Source organism: Chiloscyllium plagiosum, unplaced genomic scaffold, assembly GCF_037043375.1.
Source record: "Chiloscyllium plagiosum isolate Xiang-an unplaced genomic scaffold, Cpla_swu_hap1 HiC_scaffold_39, whole genome shotgun sequence".
Taxonomy (NCBI): Eukaryota; Metazoa; Chordata; class Chondrichthyes; order Orectolobiformes; family Hemiscylliidae; genus Chiloscyllium; species Chiloscyllium plagiosum.
In genome coordinates this window covers 8,563,405-8,583,536 of record NW_028270177.1, presented here as the reverse complement: position 1 = coordinate 8,583,536, position 20,132 = coordinate 8,563,405, and the positions used below count along the sequence as shown (strand labels likewise).

Here is a 20,132-nt window from a genome sequence, read left to right as displayed (position 1 = left end):
TTGTCCCAGTCAAACTGGTGTCCCTTTTCATCTGTGTGTATGGATTCTAGTGATGTTGGTCATGTCATTTGGTGGCTGCTTGGTGCTCATGTATCCTAGTGGCCAGTTTCCTGCCCATCTGCCCAATGTAATGTTTGTTGCAGTCCTTACAGGGTATTTTGTTATATGTCGTTTGTTCTGCTGGTTGTTGGTACAGGCTTCATCAGGAGCTGTTTCAGTGTAGTGGCAGATTTGTGGGCTACTGTAATGCCTAGGGGCTGGAGTAGTCCGGTCGTCATCTCCAAGATGTCTTTAATGTGTGGCAGGGTGGCAAGAGTCTCTGGTTGTGTTGTATCTTCTTGTTTAGGTCTGTTGTGTAGGAATTGGCGGACTGCGCTTATCGAGATACAAGGATACATGAGCACCAAGCAGCCACCAAAAGACATGACCAACTATCACTAGTGTCCATACACACTGATGATGAGGGAAACCAGTTCGACTGAGACAATACATCCATCCTGGGACAGGCTAAACAAGACATGCACAGGAATTCCTAGTGGCCTGGCATTCAACCCAGAACTCCATTAACAAACATATCGATTTGGACCCCATTTACCAACTTCTCAGAAAAAGAACTGGAAATGATATCACCCACTGCAACAGACCAACACACATAAATAGAAAGCAGGGCAGAACACCAGCGCTTCACCGGAGGCTCACTGATGATGTTACCAAGCATGGTGATGAAACGTCTGAGTACAAATCTACCAGCTCGCGAGCAAACTTATCACCTTCATTAATTTATTACGCACCTCCCAGTTTATTCTCTTGCCCCGAATGTCCCCCTCATCATAAACTCTCTCCCATCAATGTTACCATGCACTGCTCGCAGAGGCAGCATTCACTTCTGATGCGTGTCACCCAGGCACATGACATTCAGGTACTAAATGAAGCTCACAACCACCTGGCTACTGTTTCATGAAAGAGGGACATTTTGCAGGTTCAAAACATGTCAATTCCTGCCACGCCCCTGTTAATGATTCAATATGTGAGTTTAGTAATCTATTCCACTGGGAGAAGTGTCACAGCTGAACAGAAACTAATCCTTACTTAATGTCCAGTTAAAGACTATAATATCAGGAAAGCCAATGGGACAAAGGTGCTAACTTATTACTTCCAATTGTGAGAAAGATCAAAGGATGAGTTCACACTAGATTCAAATACTTTCATCTCCAATCTTTGCAGCCCCTTAATCATAGTTCTCTACTGACCTAATGCTGGTCTCTGAGTAACACTGATTTCAACCGGTTAGCTACTAGCCTAATGTCTCTCCAACTGAGCCTTGTAGTTCTCAGACTTTCTTTTTCTCATTCACTCAATAGGCCAGCGTGTATTACCAATCTCTAGTTGCTCTTGAGAAGGTGATGGTGAGGTGCCTTCTTAAACCTCTGCAGTCCATGTTCTGTAAATCCAGGATTTTGACCCAGTGACACTAAAGGAAACGGTGATATTTCCAAGCCAGGATGGTGAGTGATTTGGAGGGGAACTTGCAGATGGTGGTGTTCCCTTTTGTCTGCTGTCCTTCTCAGTGATATAGTCTTGGGTTGGGAAAGGGACAGTTGATTAAGTTGGTCTCCCAAAAATTTCTTCTGCCCTTTTTGGGGCCACCTGTCCAATTACGACTTTATACATAACCGGGTGCTTCACTTTGAGAAGAGATTTGGGATGTTTCCTCCTAAAAGTGCAAGGCGCTACAGGAATGCAGGCTGCTGATCAGGATTTGGGCGTTCACAGAGAGGAGTGTCTCTGGAGTGTGGCCAAACCGGGTTTCTGCTGTTACAAAACCTTTCTTCATCCCTCTCCCAAACCGTGGGAATCAGTAAATGAATGTGGATGTAGACAGCGTAAGGCAGGAGGTGCCCAGACCTCCTGCTCCTCCTATCCGCTGTAGCTGCGCTGCCGCTCGGTCACATTACAGTGACTGGGTCCGGGCTTCTTGATCTTCTGTCGCTAGAAGCTGGACCGGGACAAAACTCTACCTCTCGGTGGAAGGGAGCCTTTTGCAGAGGAAATAGAGGACACAAAAGGGAAAGAGCAGACAGAGACTCAACCCCAAAAACATGCGGAAGCGACAGCAATCTCCTGTGCAAACTCCCCTCTTCGTCCCCAGGTTTGGTCGTTTTTACCAGCTCACATTGTACTCTTTGCTGTTCTGTTTTGTTTGAAGGGCCGCGGCTGCTTGCAGGCCTGCCAATTCTGAGAAATACATGTTTGAATTTGTTTCCTTCTACAATACTTCGCCCTCTCTGTCTCTCTTTCTTTTTAAACCCCCTTTTCCCTTTGCACCGACGCGACCCCAAGATGTTCCCAAGTGCTTTACACTCCGTGAAGTTCTGAAGTATAACCTCACTGTTGAAAGAAGCGCCAAATAGTGCACAGGAAGCTCCCATAAAGTAGCAACAAGCAGACAATCTGTTTTGTGTGTGGTTGGGGGAGGGGGTTTGTTGTTTGAGGGATAAATATTGGCCCAGTGAACGAGACAGAACATCCCAGGTCTGCTTCATAACTGACAGGGGAACCCCTTTCTCCACCTCATCTTGGGGATCTTAATATTTACTGCTCCTCCTGAAAGGTGGTACCTCTCCATGCAGCACTCCCTCACCACTGACCCTCTGACAGTGCGGCACTCCCTCCGTACTGCCCTTGATGTACAGTGAGCAAACCGACATCCAGAACCTCAGCCTGAGTTACAAATCTTCTCGCAACTTGATGTAAGCCTAGTTTTTTGTGCTGAAGTCCAAAAGTGGGTCATGAAATCTCTAACTGATTTCAAAAAAAGCTAGCCCATAATGACAATGTTTAATCTTTGTTGCAGAGTTAAACTCCACTGCACCAGTAGAATCCTCCAAATGTTAATTCCCATTTTTGGAAAGATAACTCAGTATGGGCTGCTTTCAAAAACAGTGGCAGTGACATCAATTCAGATCAGAAACAGGATTTATTTCTGTGCTTTTTTAAAAATCAATTTTTCTACTCCCTTCACAATGTGCAACTCGCACGTTTGCTAAGAATGGGATAAAAGTGGGAATACTGATGCTGGCAGTGTTAGTGTTTTTCACTTTTCCTGTGATGCTGGGGATAAAGTTAGCTTTTCTTGAAAGCAGTAGATAATGGCCTGTTCAGAGAGACCGAACTGGGCAGGCTGCATAATGGGTACTTAGTTAATGCTGTACAGCTCCTGTGGTAATGTCACCTGAGACCGATTCTGCCATCTCCGGTCAGGCAGCATCCGAGGAGCAGGAGAGTCAACGTTTCGAGCATGAACTCTTCATCAGGACTATTCCTGCACCACACTTTTCGTATCTGATCTTCAGCATCTCTAGTCCTCACTTCCTCCACTTTGCACCTCTGTTCACTCCCTCCCTGGCCCTTTGTGACCGTTGTTTATGGGGAAGCCCAAGTATTCAGTGTCTCAGCTATTCAAGTTTGGGAGCCACTACAGATGCTAGAAATCATAAATAAATAAAATAATACACTAGGGAAGAAAAATAAGTGTTGATCTCTAGAGGTTAAAGAAATGAGAATTACTCTGTTTACTCTTTTTTATTCAGCTCCTGGTATACCTTAAGTGTATTTTCAGTGATTCAAAAACATGAAAATTTGCAGGAATAGACTGGTTGACCCCCACAAGCCTGATTTTCCCCCAGTCAATAAAACGATGGCTAATCTGATTGTGCTCTTGACTCCTTTCTTGCCTGACTCCCCTGCTTTTTGTAGATCAAAAATCAGTCTAACGCAGCCTTGAATATGTTCTTTGACTGAGCCTTCACTGTTCTCAGGTGGTGAACTCCTAAGATTAATAATCCTCTGAGACCCTCCTCTGTCTGAGATGACATACTCTGAAACTATGTCCCTAATTCTAGATTGCTCCCAACATCAAGGGAAACATTTTCTCAGCATCTACCCTGACAATGTTCTGATGATTTCACTTCTCTGTGTTAAGCCAGATCAATTATGCTTAGGTTAATTAAGGCTGCTATTGCAAGTATTAGTTATGACCGTTTACCATTGAGTAAATTTGCTCACTATAGTTCAGTTTGCTTTTCCAGCAGAAATCTAGCCAACTGGCACTCACTTGTATCAATCCTCCAAGTGGTTTAACAGCCACGTAACTACTCGTGTAATAGCCCCAAGGACATTGATCCCACTCGAGTGAAAGCTACTAGTAGAATTATGCTGGTAAATGTATCCGGCTGACTCATGATATAAATGAAGCTCTCCACACTGTATTGTAATTTTGGAATCCTCTGTCTTGCTAACAATACATTCAAGGTTAAAATGGGTGAATGGTAGCTGGTTTCTCAGCACATATGTATTTGTGTGGATAATATCAGAAACATTTACAGAGCTCTGCAATATTCCTTTCCTGTTGAATGATGTTACATATAGTTTTGGGGGCTAAAGACCTCAAAGGGAATGGGGTGAAAGTGAGAACAGGGGACTGAGTTGGACGATTAGCTATTTCGATGAAGCAGGCTTGAAGGTTTCAGTGTTTCTAATACCTGGGGAATGTAGTGACCCGAACATCAAGGGTTCTTCTAGCTTGGCCACTGACTAAGCAAAGTGTTAACGTCCCAAAAATATGTGCATTTTGTATGATTTACATCCTGACAGCTTTTATATTCCCCTGGAAGAGGGGAATTGGGCTTGATTAACTGCTACACTTTGGGGGGTGAAACTTGGTCAGTTGTTCTTGGTCCCTTTAGACAGTTCTGGGGCCAGGAATCTCTCATTGATGATTCACATCGGCAGTTTGGGCTTAGCTCAGCAGTCTGAGGGTGCTAGGGGAATTTGACAGTTTATAGTAACGTTGCCAAATAAGGTGAGCAAGAATCAATTGCAATTTGAAAGGTAGCATGGGAAAAGTGTTTTTATTGTTTTGACTTTTTGAAAAGGAGAATGAAGTTCAATGATGTTTTGTTTGTACTCAGTCTTGTTCATTTTAGCTTGTCAGATTTATTTATCATTGTAAAAATTCGTGACGAATGCTCTGGTTGTCCCTACACAGCTTAGCTAATTCGGAACTAAACAAAGAGCCAATTGCAAGGAGTCTATTCTCTTAAGCCACTGGGGAATGAAATAATGTGGAAACCAATGACTTTTAAATGCCAGAAAAGAATATCCAGTCTTTCTCAAACAGCTAAAGCTCACTACTTATTTATAACTTGCATACTACTTATTAATAGGTTTTAAAACTCTTAAATGTGACTTACTTTCAGTGAATGTTTGTGGACAATGAATATGACAGGAATGATAATGATTTAACCTTTGTGATGTAAGCAGTGATGATGAGATTGTCATGTGACTACAAAAATAGAGCAGACAGATTCTTACTCCAGAATTGTTACCGAAAGTGGAAATCTGTGACAAAGATGCACTGCACTTATTACCTGAAATTGTTTCCTTCTTATCTTGAAGGTTGCACTGCTAAATGGCAGTTCTACAGGCCCTTGGAACTCTTTGTCTACATGGTCAGTCTTTATATAAACAGTGATATGGCTAGATTTTGGCTGCCTTCAAGCATGGGTGTGTTGATTTCAAAATTTGCTCAACTCGGTAGGATGGGGAATGATGAGGGATAAAGATTGAGCTGGGGACCACATGGAGATACCACCTGAAACTTTAAAATTAAACCGGTTGCAGTGGAAACAATGCGGACTCGCAGCAGTGTGAGTGGAGAATTGACCTATCCCCTTCAGCTCTGAAGTCAACTTTGGCAAATTCTGCAGTTGATCTCAGCCTAACCTGTATGCCCACACCCACCTCCACTTCCAGCTGGGGTCTGGTTCCTAATGTTACTGTGCTGGCTGAGATTAGCTAGCCTAATGTGATAAAGAGATTGGAAAAAGCTCAGCTGGCCTTGCAGCATCTCATTGCAAAGTCATTTTAGATTTGAAACGATGACTTTCTTTCTCTGCAGACCTTGCCAGACCTGTGGAGATTTTCCAGAACTTTATTTTTATTTCAGATTTCCAGCATCTGCAGCATTTTCCGTTTATGAATGTGATTTGGAACTGCAAAGCTTCTGATCTGTGTGGACTAGTAGTCGATGATTTCTGTAAATATCGGCAACTGAGAGAGTGTCTCAACTAAGTGCTTCGAGCTCTGCTTGGCCACAGTACTTGAGGTGAAAGGTTAACAAACCTCAGTGAGATTAGAGGATTCATGTGTATTATTCATGATACAAATGGGCATTGGACACTTTTTTGAAAATTACAGAACAGATCCATCATTTGTTTCTGATATCTAAAGATTAGCAAACTCCACATCTCTGAAACGTACCATAGCATGCAGCCCAAGGTCGCGATTGTTTGAGTTAATTCCTGGGGCCTCTTGTCCAGATAGTTTAATTTCAAAGCCTATATCAGCTTTTCTTTTGAAAGCAGTTGCAGATGTTGCTTCCACCACTGTTTACACTAGAACTTGTAAGAGTGTAGGTTATGGGTTTCCCCTAAATACCCCTTTGTCCCACAGCTTTCTTCAGCTTATCTCTCATCCCGAAGATAAGACTCTGATACCCCATCTGAAATTGTTAACACAGCACAGGCTGGAGGAGTCAGACCACAACACACCCCACAATTGCTTTTCATGTTTTACATCTCTTTATCCTCTGATTCCTCCTCCCAACGTATATCACTCCTTGTTTTACAAGTGAGATATTGCTGGAGATAAGCACAATTGGTCAGAGCCAAGAGTGGAATGTGTCTCAATGATAATTCAGAAGAGCAGCAGGACGTTAAGAGTAAACCGCTTTGTCATTGTTATTTTGTAGGAATGTAGGAAATGAGTCTGAGGTCCTGGACAAAAAGCCTCAGTTCCACCTGGATCTTTGGTTCTATTTCACAGTGCAAAACTGGATCCTGGATTTTGGACGTCCAATTGCGATGGTGAGTCCTAAGTTAATGAATTATATTAAACTGAATGTAATCACGAGGCTTTGAAAATGTGCCCAGTCACTACCCAGAAACCCAAGGCTGATGCTGTTTCCTCTAGATAAGAGAAGGCTGAGAGGTGCCTCGATAGAGGCCTTACTATTAAGAAAAGGTTTGGTTCACAATAGATGGAGAGATGATGTTTACACTTGTTGGGGAGACCAGAGCTGGAGATCATCAACATTAAACAGTCACTGATAAAATTAAAAGGGAATTCGGGAGAATTGTTCAGACGGCAGTCAGAATGTGTACCAAGAGTCATAGAACTTAAGAGTGTGAAGAGGGAACTGGAAAATCATGAGGCCAAAGAGGTAGAAGGAAATGCTAATGAGTAAGGATAAAGAGTTTGTGTCGAGCAAACACTAGCATGAGCCATGTGGGCTGAATGGTCTGTTTCAATGCTGAAGGTTGTACCTTGTCCTTCAGGAAAGTGTGCACTCTGTCAACACTGGGTGTATTTTCTATAATGGTGTTAAGAAAGTGTAGAAGTACACTGTACCTTTAAGAGAGTGAAGGACTTGGCAAGCACACTGAGTGCTGGAGAATTGACAACGTAACATTTGGTTCAGAACAGATAGCACTTGCTGAGTGAGATATGCGACAAAAACAAATTTGAATTCACCCAATCAGTTTATATTATACCCCTCAAAAAAGACCAAACTCCAATCAAGTTTGAATTTAGTATATTGGCAATCTTAAAAGCCAATTACACAATCCGATACTTTGTGTATATAAGTCCAGGAAAAAATGAATAGTTGGGAGGAGAACTGCCAAGCCACCAGCATGTAAAAACCACCTGAAAAATAGCTCTCTTCAACCTGTGAAGTAAAATCCCCAAGAAGAAGAAAAGAAGACAGCAGTACAGTGAAGAACCGAAAACTGCCTGGTTTTGAGATAAGAAGTTTTGTTTTGTAAATCTTAATCAGGATTTTTATTGGACCAATATTGTAGAGGGAAAAGAAAAAGATAGGTTAGCGGAAGGAGATGTAAATAGTTGTTAGTTAATTATTCTTTGTTATACTTTAAGAAATAAATTTGTTAATTTTTATTTTAAATAGTTCTTGGCCACTTGAAATTTCACAGATTACTGCATGGGATAAATCTTTTCTGTATTGCTGGTTGAAGATAAGCAGGAAGGTTTACCCCGTGTTTACCCCGTGTTTACCCCGTGTTTACCCCATGTTGTAACATGGCTCCATGTTAAATGAACACTGTCTAATTTAACACCGGAGAAGTGTCTTTTGTGGCAAGTTGTACTCGGGAGCCCATCAGCAGGGGAGGAGAGTCATGGGGATGGGATTGTGTTGAAGGGCAGGAGGTGTCTCCGTTTACACTATCTGTGCCATTTTACCCAATTGAAACTGATCAGGTCTACTGTGTGCTCATCTGTAGATTGTTCTTCCAGTCGAGTGGTTTCCATTGAGTAAACCAAGTGTCGGTGATTATTTTCACATGGCCTACAACATCATCACACCTTTCCTCCTCCTTAAGGTAAGACCTTTGCTTTTATCAGTCACAGAGATTGCAATTGCGTCTCTTAGTGTCCCCAGTGAATCCATCTCTGTGGCCTCATGGCCAAGTACAGCACCGAGCGTGGAGCTGAGCCCAGAGGAGCTCAAAACTTCCAACTTTGATTCCTGATCTTTGCTGTGTTAGATTTTGCTTCAAGGGTTGACCCTTGAGATGCTGTGACTGTTAATGGGTTGCTTTCCCTCGAATATTTGAGATCCTTGTGTTGGTGGAGAAGGACCAGCAAGCCTGCTAAAATGTTAACACAATAGAAAGGTAGTGTTTGTCATGAGACCAAACCCTGTGTAGACAAGCAGAAGGCTGGAAAACCCAGGAAGCATCAGGAGATGGAGAGGTCAACATTTCGGGCATAACCCTTCAGGACCAAACCCTGGTTGTATCGGTTTTGCCAATTGGTCTGTTACGAGGGAGACCACACAGCCGTGTGCTGACTGCCTCCCAATGAATTTAAAGCTCATAGGAAGGTGAGGCCAAGATCAGACTTCCCTGTGTTGCCATACATAGTTGAATAGCTTGCTGATGCCCAGAACTCAGGCTGACACGTGCAGCCTGCAACCATTCTGAATCAAACAGTCTGCCTTTCATCCGGTCCTAATTTCTCAGTAGCAGGTCATGGACTTCCTATGGACTGGTCTGCACACAAATTACTGCAGTGGTTTGCCACTGCCTTCTGCAAGATGGCTGATTAGGAAATTCTCCTGCTCTTAACAACTTGCCATCGGGCCTATGGGAGGGATTTACAGCCTGCTCCTCAAACTGGTTGGCTATATCCTGGAAGTGTATTCCATTGCTAACTAGTCCTGGAATAGGATCAATCCCGGAGCTCCTGGCACTGAGGTAGGGACCCAACCCCAGGTCCCACAAGGCCTCCTGTGTGGAACTGTAGCCCCTTACAGAAAGAGGAGAGAATAGGAGAAATAGGCACTGGTGATCAAAAAATTAATTGAGCTCTCAAAGACTTATTTCCAGAACATTTTAATGTTCACTCACTCTTGAATATCTTTGCAGCTTATTGAACGTTCTCCCAAGACACTCCCTATCTCAGCCGTGTACATCTGTATAATAACGTTCGTTATGGGAGCAAGCATTCACCTGGTTGGCGATTCAGTAAATCATCGTCTGATTTTAAGTGGCTACCAACTCCACTTGTCTGTGCGTGAAAACCCAATTATGAAGGACTTGAAACCAGAAACGTTGGTAAGGACCATCACATTGAAAAATGCTTTCGCTCTAATGAAACCCATGCAAGTTCAGCTTGGTTAAGGGCATAGGGATATGCAGTGAGTTTGACCTAGTCTTTTTATCACTTTCATGTCCCTGATTTTCATTGCTTCATCATTGACAGGTGTGCTTCAGCTTTCAGGGTCTGAGGTGTTTGATCATGTGTTCGTTCTTCAGGACTTGTTACAAGCTCAAACCAGACTTCTTAGTAATTGTTAAACTATTTTATTGTTACGCTGAATAATGACAAGGCTACAGAGCAACATGCTCTGAGTAGTCCAAGGTCCAACCTCTTAGCAGAAACACTAAGATGTGAGTACTGAGGTCACATCTAGGAGGCTTACCTCCATCACACCCTGTCTTCATTAGATTCAGCAAGCCCTTCCTAAACATATCCAGTTCCCTCGTCCTTTTTGAGATGCACCTTTTTAAAAATCTATCACTTTGATCAAGCTTTTAATCAAGCTGTCTGAATAGTTCTCTACATGGCACTCTGATTTTGCTTGGTATCGCTTTGTGAAGGATCTTTGGATGGTTTACTGCTTTAAAGGTGCTACATGAATGCAGCACCATTGTTGTTGAACTGGAAGTAGCTTCTAGTCATGGCTTTAAGGCCCCAGTAGGGGAAAAAGAATGCTAAGGCAGAATATGTGGTGAAAGGAACAGAGTTAACCCTTCTCAGACGAATCAGAATAGTGAAAAATGAGTTCAGTCTCAGTCCAGTTCTGTCATGTGTCCTGAGTGCACAATTGGCATTAATCTAGGTCAGTAATCTCACTCAGGAATGTTTCGGAGTATCTTGTGAAGGACATGAAGAGTGGTGCATCAATGGAGTTGATCTCCTGAGATGAGTACAAGGTCAGGGAAGAGGGATCTTCACAATGCACTGTACCAGGCTGCTCTGGAACAGAGATATGTGATGCTGAAGGCTTGGTGCATTCTCGGTCAGCAGTCAGCTTGAGTACAAAATTCATACACAACAGCTAGGCATTGGCCTGGCTATGGTGTCAAAGAAACACAGATGGGCTGAGTCATTGGCAAAGTTATTGTTTCTTTTGTTTAAATCCACAGATTGACTCGTTTGAGCTGCTGTATTACTATGATGAATCCTTAGGCCATTTGATGTGGTAAGTAAATTGAAAGATATTCTTTTTCTCCATCAGTGTACAGGAGGCAGCCAAAGTCAGCCCTGATGGCTCAGTGGCTGAATACACATCCTGTTGTTGTGTTTCCCCTGAGCAGACGCTCAGTCAGTGTTCCTAGCTGTTGACAGGTCCCTCCTGGGTTAGAGAATGGGTAGTGAGTGGACTTCCTCCACCAATGACATTTGGACCTACTCGAGAATGAAGTTGCTCAGTCCTATACATGAAGGATATACAAAAACAGATGTTGCGGGAAAAGCTCAGCAGGTCTGGCTGCATCTGTGAAGAGAAATCAGAGTTAATGTTTCTGGTCTGGTGACCGTTCCTCAGACTGATGGTAGCTAGGAAAATGTTGGTTTACATGAAGAAGATGGGGGAGGTAAGGAGTAAACGATAGGTGGAGATAGAGAGAAAAAAAAGAGTTGAACAGACAAAGAAGTTGGTAACATTCTGGTTGGGAGGGTGAATAACGTTAATGGCAACAGTTAATGGATAATGTGTAATGGCAGACTATGTGATAACAAGGAGAAAGTGAGTCCTACAGAGTCAAAAAATGTGGCACTGGAAAAGCACAGCAGGTCAGAAACCAGCCAGGGAGCAGGAGAGCTGGCATTTCAGGCATAATCCCTTCATCAAGGAGTTACGTCTGAAAGGTCGACTCTCCTGCTCCCCAGCTGCTGCCTGACCTGCTGTGCTTTTCCAGCACTACACCTTATGTGATAACAAGGCATGGTGTATGCCATTACACACTACCTATTGTTAGCCCCTAACCGTCTCCATTAACAGCTATTCACCCTCCAACCAGATTATTATTGACTCCTTTGTCTGTCCAACTGTTCTCTCTCTTTGGGCTCTATTCCCACCTATTGGTTACTCCTTATAAACCCCCATTCCACCTTCTTCGTATAAGTTGACATTTTCCCAGCTACCATCAGTTCTGAGGAAGGGTCACTGGACCCGAAACATTAACTCTGATTTCTCTCCACAGATGGTGCCAGGCCTGCTGAGCTTTTCCAGCAACATCTGTTTTAGATGGAGTTACAGCATCTGCAGTTCTTTCAGTTTTTATACGAAGGATGGTAACTGGGTCATTTGGTTCATCTTTGAATCAACTCCTTCAGGACTCAACTCGTCAGCTGCTCGTAACCAGAGAAAAGCTGGGGGTGGGTAAAACTGAGGGGTAATAACAATCTCTAGTCAGACCATGCCAGTTGAGTGAGAGACTGTGTGCTCCATATTGAGTTTATCCTCGAATTCTACATTCTCCGCAGTGCAGTGTCTGAAGTGCTGTAACACTGTAGTTCCAACTGTTTCATTGGATGCGAGATATTGTTAAAATGCCTGATCTCATTTCAATGCAGTATCGCTGCAGGAAGTTGAATAGAGCAAATCTATACAGATTCATTAACTTTTGATGACATTGTATGAAACTTGGGATTAACTATCAAGTGAAGCATTTCATTTAAGCTTATGAGCTGGCACTCAGCCCCTTTCACCCTCCACTAAGCTCATTCTTGCTCTCGGACTGTCTCCCACCCCCCCACCCCCTCTCATCATTATTCCTTTCTTCCTCTGAGATCTAGTTTCACAACAGCAAAAGGGCACATCTTGTAATATGGATAACATTGTGGTGCGCGCTGAGATGAACATACATCAACCTAGTGAAGTATGATTGCATGCAACATATTACCTTTTTTCTGCTTGAGTACAAAATTCAGACACAACTGATAGGCAGTGCCCTGGCTGTGGTGTCAATGAAACACAGATGGGCTGGGTCATTGACAAAGTATTGTTTCCCTTGTAGATGTGTAATCTATTATTTACCTGGATTTAATTGTTTTATTTGAAGTGGAGTCAGTAATTTAGGCATTTTTCTTGGAAGCACAGAGTCCTTTTCTTGTTTCTTTAAAAAAAAACATTGAGTGAAGCTCTTCTCTGTGAAAGTAAAGGGCAAACACTTTTTTTTGTTTTACCTGTTACTTAGCTTTAATAACCTCCTTTGCTCTTCTGTATTCTGCAACACAGTTATTTTGTTATTAGTCACTGCTGGGGTTCAGATGATCGTGAGGGGGGGGGGGGGGGGTCCTGGGAAACTGCAGCATTCCTATTAGGGGTTCAGGGAAGGACTCACCTTTGACTCTAGTCTGTGTTAAATGAGTTGATCCCATTGATCTCAAAGAGGAGAAAATAAAATCGTCCAGTATTTATCCTTAATTGCTGGAAAGTTGTGTGTGCCTGTGTCTGTGTGAGAGAGAGATGTTGATCTTGCTTTTTGAGCACCATCTTTGCAACTGTAACTTTATATTCCTCGCTCTGTTCAATCACCCCATGATCTTTGTTTGCTATGATCTGCTTGTACTGCACACAAAACAAAACCTTTCACTGTACTTGGGTGCATGTGGCAACAATTAATCAAATTGCGTGTGTATACATGTATTTTAAAAAATATATACATGTACACAGTTTGTGTGCATTGTTAGACAAATAAATTCTCATTTGAGAGCGCATGATTGTCAGTGTTTTTTGTGCATACTAAATGAAAATTGGATTGGAGCAGCAAAAATATGCAGTATCCCATGTTAAAGATCCTGCCATGACTACCAACTTGTGTGAAAACATTGTCCCTGCCAGGTGATTTCTAACTCCTTCATAAAGCAGCACGGTGGCACAGTGGTTAGCACTGCTGCCTCATGTCACCAGAGACCTGGGTTCAATTCCAGCCTTGGGTGACTGTCTGTGTGGAGTTTGCATGCTCTCCATGCGTCTGTGTGGGTTTCCTCCGGGTGCTCCGGTTTCCTCCCACAGTCCAAAGACATGCAGGTTAGGTGAATTGGCCATGCTAAATTGCCCGTAGTGTTAGGTGCATTAGTCAGGGGTATGGGAACAGGTCTGGGTGAGTTACTGTTCGGAGGGTTGGTGTGAATTTGTTGGGCCGAAGGGCCTGTTTCCACATTGTAGGGATTCTATCAAAAAAAAAGCAGCCTGATGTTACAAAGAACCTTTTACTACTTCTCAATCCATGATGTCTGATTAATTATTGCGCGTATTTGTGAGACTGCAGTTCAAGCTGTTACTTGGTTCCAGGGGTATGAGGATAAGCTGGGTTGACTAATTCTTGTGTTGTGTTGATTTTTGTGCTTCAGGTATGTTCCCTTCTTCATCATTTTCAGCTTGTATTTCACTGGCTGCTTCACTCGCTGTAGCAGAGACAGCAGAATGCCCCTGTCAGCATGGCTGCTGCTTGGACCAAGTAGCCTGTACTACTGGTAAGAGACCAGCAAGTGTTTAACAAAGAATAACCACAACTTGGTCTTTCAGTCTTTAGTTTCAGGGAACGGCATATTCTGGGGGCAAGTCCCACTCTGGGATTTAAGCACAAAAATCAAGAGTGCTTCATCAGTGCATGCCTGAGAGAGTGCTGCACTGTCTGAGGTGACATTAAACCAAGGGCTCCATCTACCTGCTCAGGTGGATGCAAAATATCCCACGCCCCGGTTTCAAAGAAGGGAATATCATGGATGATTTTTACACTTCATTCAAAACATTATCATGATGATTATCCCCTTTGGGATCTTGCTGTATGCATTTTGGCTGCTGTGTTTCCAACTTTAGAACAGTGACCATACCATGAAAGTACTTAATTAGCTGTGAAGCTGGAGAAACCCACCTGTCTAGAAAAGCACTACTTCAATTCCAGATTTACTTTAGTCCTAAATATCACCATGATCAGTTCTAGAGGTACCTGTACAGTAATGAGGTGGTTATGGTGCTGCTTGAGTCACTCAAATTTCCAGCCATAGTCTAGAGAATGACCTTTCATAAACTCGCGTTTGCACTTCAAGTTCAGTTTGTTTTGACAAAATAACTATTTCTAGAAAGAAAGTAGCCTCAGTTTAAGAAAAGAAACCATAATGGTGTCAACTGTTCACAACCAGTTCAACTTAAAGGCAAACCTACCAGCTCTACCCAGTCTGGCCTATACATGACTTTACTCCCATAGCTTTCATTGTTCGTGGAAGTGGCTTGGCAAGCCATTGGCTTGTATCAGCTTTCCAACCTTATGCCAACCAAACAGTGGGTCACACCACCTTCTCAGGGCATCTGGGAATGGGTGATGAGGGTCAACGTTTCCATTGGTGGCCATGTCCCAGCAATAAAGGTGTGGAGGAAAAATATACCTAGTGATCCCCTGATTACACTGTAACTGTAGGACTTTGCTTCAGGTTGGGCAAGGTGTGATAACCCCTTAGTCAAATAGCACACTGAGGTTTGCAGTCTCACTATTCAGACCAACGGCATAGTCAATTGACTGAATACTGACAGTGTCACAAGATGACTGCAGAAGATCTATTAAGTCCATCTTGGTTCCCCTGAAGGGTTTTCAGTCTCCCAGTCCCTGCATCCAGTTGATCCTGAAATGATTCCAAGAGCTTTTCTTCACTCGTTTTGTGGGGCTGAGTTTATTCCCAAAGACCATAAGATATAGGAGCAGAATTAGGCCATTTGGCCCATCGAGTCTGCTTCCCCATTCAATCATGGTTGGTATATTTCTAAACCCCATTCTCCTGCCTTCTCCCTTGATCTCCTCACTAATCAAGAACCAATCTATTTCTGTCTTAAATACACTGTGCCCGGGCCTCCACAGACATCTGCTGCAATGAGTTCTGTAAATTCCCCACCCTCTGGCTGAAGAAATTGCTCTTCACCCCAGTTCTAAAGGGACATCCCAAACTGCAAGGCAATGCCCTTGGGTCAGAGATGTACAGCACGGAAACAGACCCTTCAGTCCAACTCATCCATGCCGACAAGATATGCCAACCTCAATCTAGTCCCACCTGCCAGCACCCTGGCCCATATCCCTCCAAACCCTTTCTATCCATATACTCATCCAGATGCCTTTTAAATGTTGCAATTGTACCAGCCTCCACTACTTCCTCTAGCAACTCATTCCTTTACACGTACCATCCTCTGCATGAAAAAGTTGCCCCTTAGGTCTCTTTTACATCTTTCCCTTCTCACCCTGAACCTGTGTCTTCTAGTTCTGGACTCCCCCACCCCAGGGAAATGTCTTTGTCTATTTATCCTATCCATGCCCCTCATCATTTTATAAACCTCCTATAAGGTCACCCCCTCAGCCTCCGATGCTCTAGGGAAAACAACCCCAGCCTATTCAACCTCTCCCTATACCTCAAATCCTCCAACACTGGCAACATCCTTGTAAACCTTTTCTAGACCCTTTCAAGCATCACAACATCCTTCCGATAGGAAGGAGATCAGAATTGCACGCAATATTCCAACAGTGACCTAACCAATGTCCTGTACAGCCGCAACATGACCTCCCAACTCCTGTACTCAATGCTGTGATCAATAAAGGAAAGCATATCAAATGCCTTCTTCACTATCCTATCTACCTGCGACTCTATTTTCAAGGAGCTATGAACCTGCGCTCAAGGTCTCTTTGTTCAGCAACACTCCCTAGGACCTTACCATTAAGTGTACAACTCCTGCTAAGATTTGCTTTCCCAAAATGCAGTACCTCGTATTTATCTAAATTAAATGCCATTTGCCACTCCTCAGCCCATTGGCCCATCTGATCACCATCCTGTTGTAATCTGAGGTAACCTTCTTCGCTGTCCAGTATACCTCCAATTTTGGTGTCATCTGCAACTTTACTAACTATACACTTATGCTCGCATCGAAATTGTTTATATAAATGATGACAAGTAGTGGACCCAGCACTGATCATTTTGGCACTCCACTGGTCACAGGCCTCCAGTCTGAAAAACAACCTAGTGGCAACATCTTCTTCACATCCACTCTATCCAGGCCCCTCATTATTCTGCAAGTTTCAGGGGGATTCGCCCTCATCGTTCTAAACTCTACTGTGTACAGACCCAGAGTTCTCAACCGCTCCTGATATGACAAGCCCTTCCTCCCTGGGATCATTCTTGTGAACCTCCTCTGGGACCTCTCCAATGCCAGCACATCATTCCTTCGATATGGGGCCCAAAACTGTCCATGGTATTCCAAATGTGGTCTGACCAGCCTCAGCAGGACATCTCTGCACTTGTATTCCAACTCTCTCAAAATGTCACCAGCTTAAGTCAGTTTCCTGCTATCACTCCCGAGTCACAATGTCTCCTCCCTTCACTGCAGTCCCACCACCTATATAGGAAGAAGAATTCATGGTATCAATCCTAAATGTAGCTTTTACTGAGTTTTTTTCCAGTTGTCCTAATGTCACAATTGAATTTAAGCCACACCACAATCTATTACCTTCAGGATGGGAAGGTTTAAATGATGGAGGGTGGAATTGATTTAAAGTTCTTTGTAAGATTCTCAGAGGAACTGGTTTTAAGTGAAGGTTATAGTTTAGCCTTTATCCTTTTTCTCTAGGTATCTGGTGACTGAGGGTCAGATCTTCGTCCTCTATATCTTTACCACCTTTGCTATGATGGCAACAGTCATGCACAAGAAACGTAAAGGACTGGTGATGGACAGTAATGGCCTATTCTTGTTCTACTCTTTCTGCATTGCCCTGGTCCTGATCTCTGCTTGGGTTGCCTTCCTGTGGAATGATAAAATTCTCCGAAAAAAATACCCTGGAGTCATGTACGTTCCAGAGCCCTGGGCGTATTATACTCTGCACATCAAGAAAACACCGTAGCTCCTTTTCTGGGTCATGCTTCTGAAGATGCTTTAGTCAACTCTCCAACTCCCCCCAAGTAACTGATAGTTGAGTGTTTCTCTCGGGTGCCGTTGTACTCTCCACACTTCAATTCACAGCGGTTTCAGGTAGGCATTGGTGAAAATAGTGGCAGCATAGTTTGTGCCAAGTGATGTAAGGCACTCCTATCCCCACCAGGAGGCAGCTTTGTGCTGCTTTCTAGTTTGCACTGACTGCTGTATAACTCCAGTTTAGCCCAAGTGCTCTGGGAAAGCCACTGGACCACTCCTCTCCGTCTTCTCACCCCCACCCTTATCAGGCTCACTCGAATTTCCAATGCAGTCTTTCTCAACTCAGGAGAGAGTAGACACAGCCCCTGCTGCATTTCTGCTAATGGTAAGTGAGATAGGAGCATTTCCAGGCTGGATATCACCGAGCACGAGTGGGGCAGTCAGACTCTTGGATACCTCTTCCAAGCTGGAAGGGTCAAATGGTCATTTTTGGTGCTGTGTAATCCTGTGACTGAGGGTCTCTTGTGAAATTAATGCATTCACGCCAGAAATTGCTGTTGATGATATTTAGTGACACAGTGCCTAACCTGTTCAACCATCATTGTCTCTGCCTGCTGATGTTACCAATACAACAGCATGTTTACTTTATTAAACTTTAAAGCAGTCAATGGAAAGGAGAGCAGAGATATATAGCCAGACCTTGACTGTGTGTAATAGTCTGAAAAGGGAGGTAGTAATATTGATGAAAGTAAATTTGAGGAGGTAGCAGTTTAGTGGCATTGTCACAGACAATCCACAATTCCAGGCTAATAATCTGGAGCATGGGTTCAAGTCCTACTGTGGCAGATGTAGAATTTGAATTCAATAGTTTAGAATGAAGCTGGTCTAATGACAATCATGTCACCCACTCAATGTGTCATCTGGTTTTGGGAGGGAAGTCCACCATCCTGAGCTGGTCTGGCCTCCATATGACTCCAGACCCAGAACAGTAACTCTTTGCTGCCCTTTGTGTGCTTGAGGATGAACAGTAAATGCTGACCTAGCCAGGAACACCTTCATCCTATGAATGAATGTATGAAGGAAAAATATCAGGAGAGCCGACTCTACCACGATTACACCCAATAAAGATTTACCTGATGTGTTCACTCACTGTATTGTTGGGCTTGTTTGGAAACTAATCTTATGTATTCACATCTTTACTCTGTTACTAGGATTTGTTTTTGCACTTTGTGCTGCTTTTTTTCCCCTAAAAATGTGAACTGCTTGAGAATGTCAAACCTGCGATTTAATACCGAGTATGCTCCATGGCAATCAGATAGAAAATTAGAACGTTAAACTCTGTTCATCCGCAATTCTAATTGAATTCTCAGGACCAGATGCTGAAAGTTGCTAATCTCCACAATGGGCTGAGACCTCTCAGGGCCTGTTACACCCAACTAATCCATGTCCCAAAAACAATAAACAGCTGAGACAAAAGTGGAGTTCTTGTCCTGTGTCAAAATACAAAATGGGTCCATCCTTTATGATGTATTATTTTTTAAATGTATCAAAATGGAAGATGTGTATTTATTTACTGAGCTTCAAACTGGAGCATGCAATCCCAGAAATAGGCCAGATTGTTTGAGCTGATATCCAAGCAGATAAGGAGGATTTTCTCCTTGGAAAATTTCAATGTGTAATTTTTTGATGGTATTGATTGTGTGAGAGCCACAACGTATCTGATTGCTCATGACTATGCCATGCAATAATTCTCTAATTTTATTTTGTCGGGCAATTGAATCTGACTTTGGAGACGCAGAAATTGAGGACTTCTCTTGAAATTCCTTACTTCACTTGAATTGCGATGCATTGGATCGATTCAGTACCAGCTGTACTTAAATCTCTTAGCAAGGAGTCGTTACATGACTGTTACATAAAAGTATTCACAAGATCAAACTGAGAGTAATTCCTTCTAAAAGAGGATATTTAAGTCCTGTGGGCTGATTCAGTCTTTAATTTATCTGTTTATTTATATCTTGAATTATTTATTCTTTGTGCTTTTTACTAATTTGTCTCACCAATCAATAAATATAAGCATTAGTTTTTAGCCTGACGGTATCAGTTATGACATTGCCATCTTTCAGGGTAGATGATAAACAGAATAGCGATCGGATCTATTTTGAACAAAAAAATTGAAACAGGAATGGGTGATTCAGCCCTTCCAGCCTGCCATGCCTTTCAACATGTTTATAGCTGATTTGCCCAGGTTTCAACTTGTCTTTCATGCCAGCTTCTCATAGCCCTCTGTTCCCTGATACTTCAAAATTGCATAGACCCTTTTCTTTAAGTACTTTCAGAGATTTAGCGTCCGCACCTCCCTGGGGGTAGAGAATTCTAGACGTTCATTAGTGGCTGGGAGAAGAAATTCCTTTGCATCTGAGTTTGAAATGAATGTGGCCCCATAATCATGGCCCCATAATCATGCCCCCAAGTTCAATATTCCCCCACTAATGGAAGTACCGACTCTGTCAAGCCCCTTCAGAATCTCGCACGTATCAGTAAGGCCATCCCTTATTCTTCGAAATCCTGACGAAAGGCTGTGTTTAGCCAT

General features: G+C 43.0%; 1 protein-coding gene across 1 annotated transcript; it reads left to right on the top strand.

Moving 5' to 3' along the window:
• The first annotated feature begins 1,813 nt into the window (after window positions 1-1,813).
• LOC122540906 (ceroid-lipofuscinosis neuronal protein 6 homolog) lies at window positions 1,814-19,639 on the top strand. Its single transcript, XM_043677189.2, has 7 exons — window positions 1,814-2,149; window positions 6,812-6,926; window positions 8,364-8,462; window positions 9,510-9,698; window positions 10,794-10,849; window positions 14,008-14,130; window positions 17,261-19,639. Exons 1-7 carry the CDS (start codon window positions 2,100-2,102, stop codon window positions 17,529-17,531), a joined length of 903 nt encoding a protein of 300 aa, XP_043533124.1. The 5' UTR covers window positions 1,814-2,099; the 3' UTR covers window positions 17,532-19,639.
• Window positions 19,640-20,132: the final 493 nt, after the last annotated feature.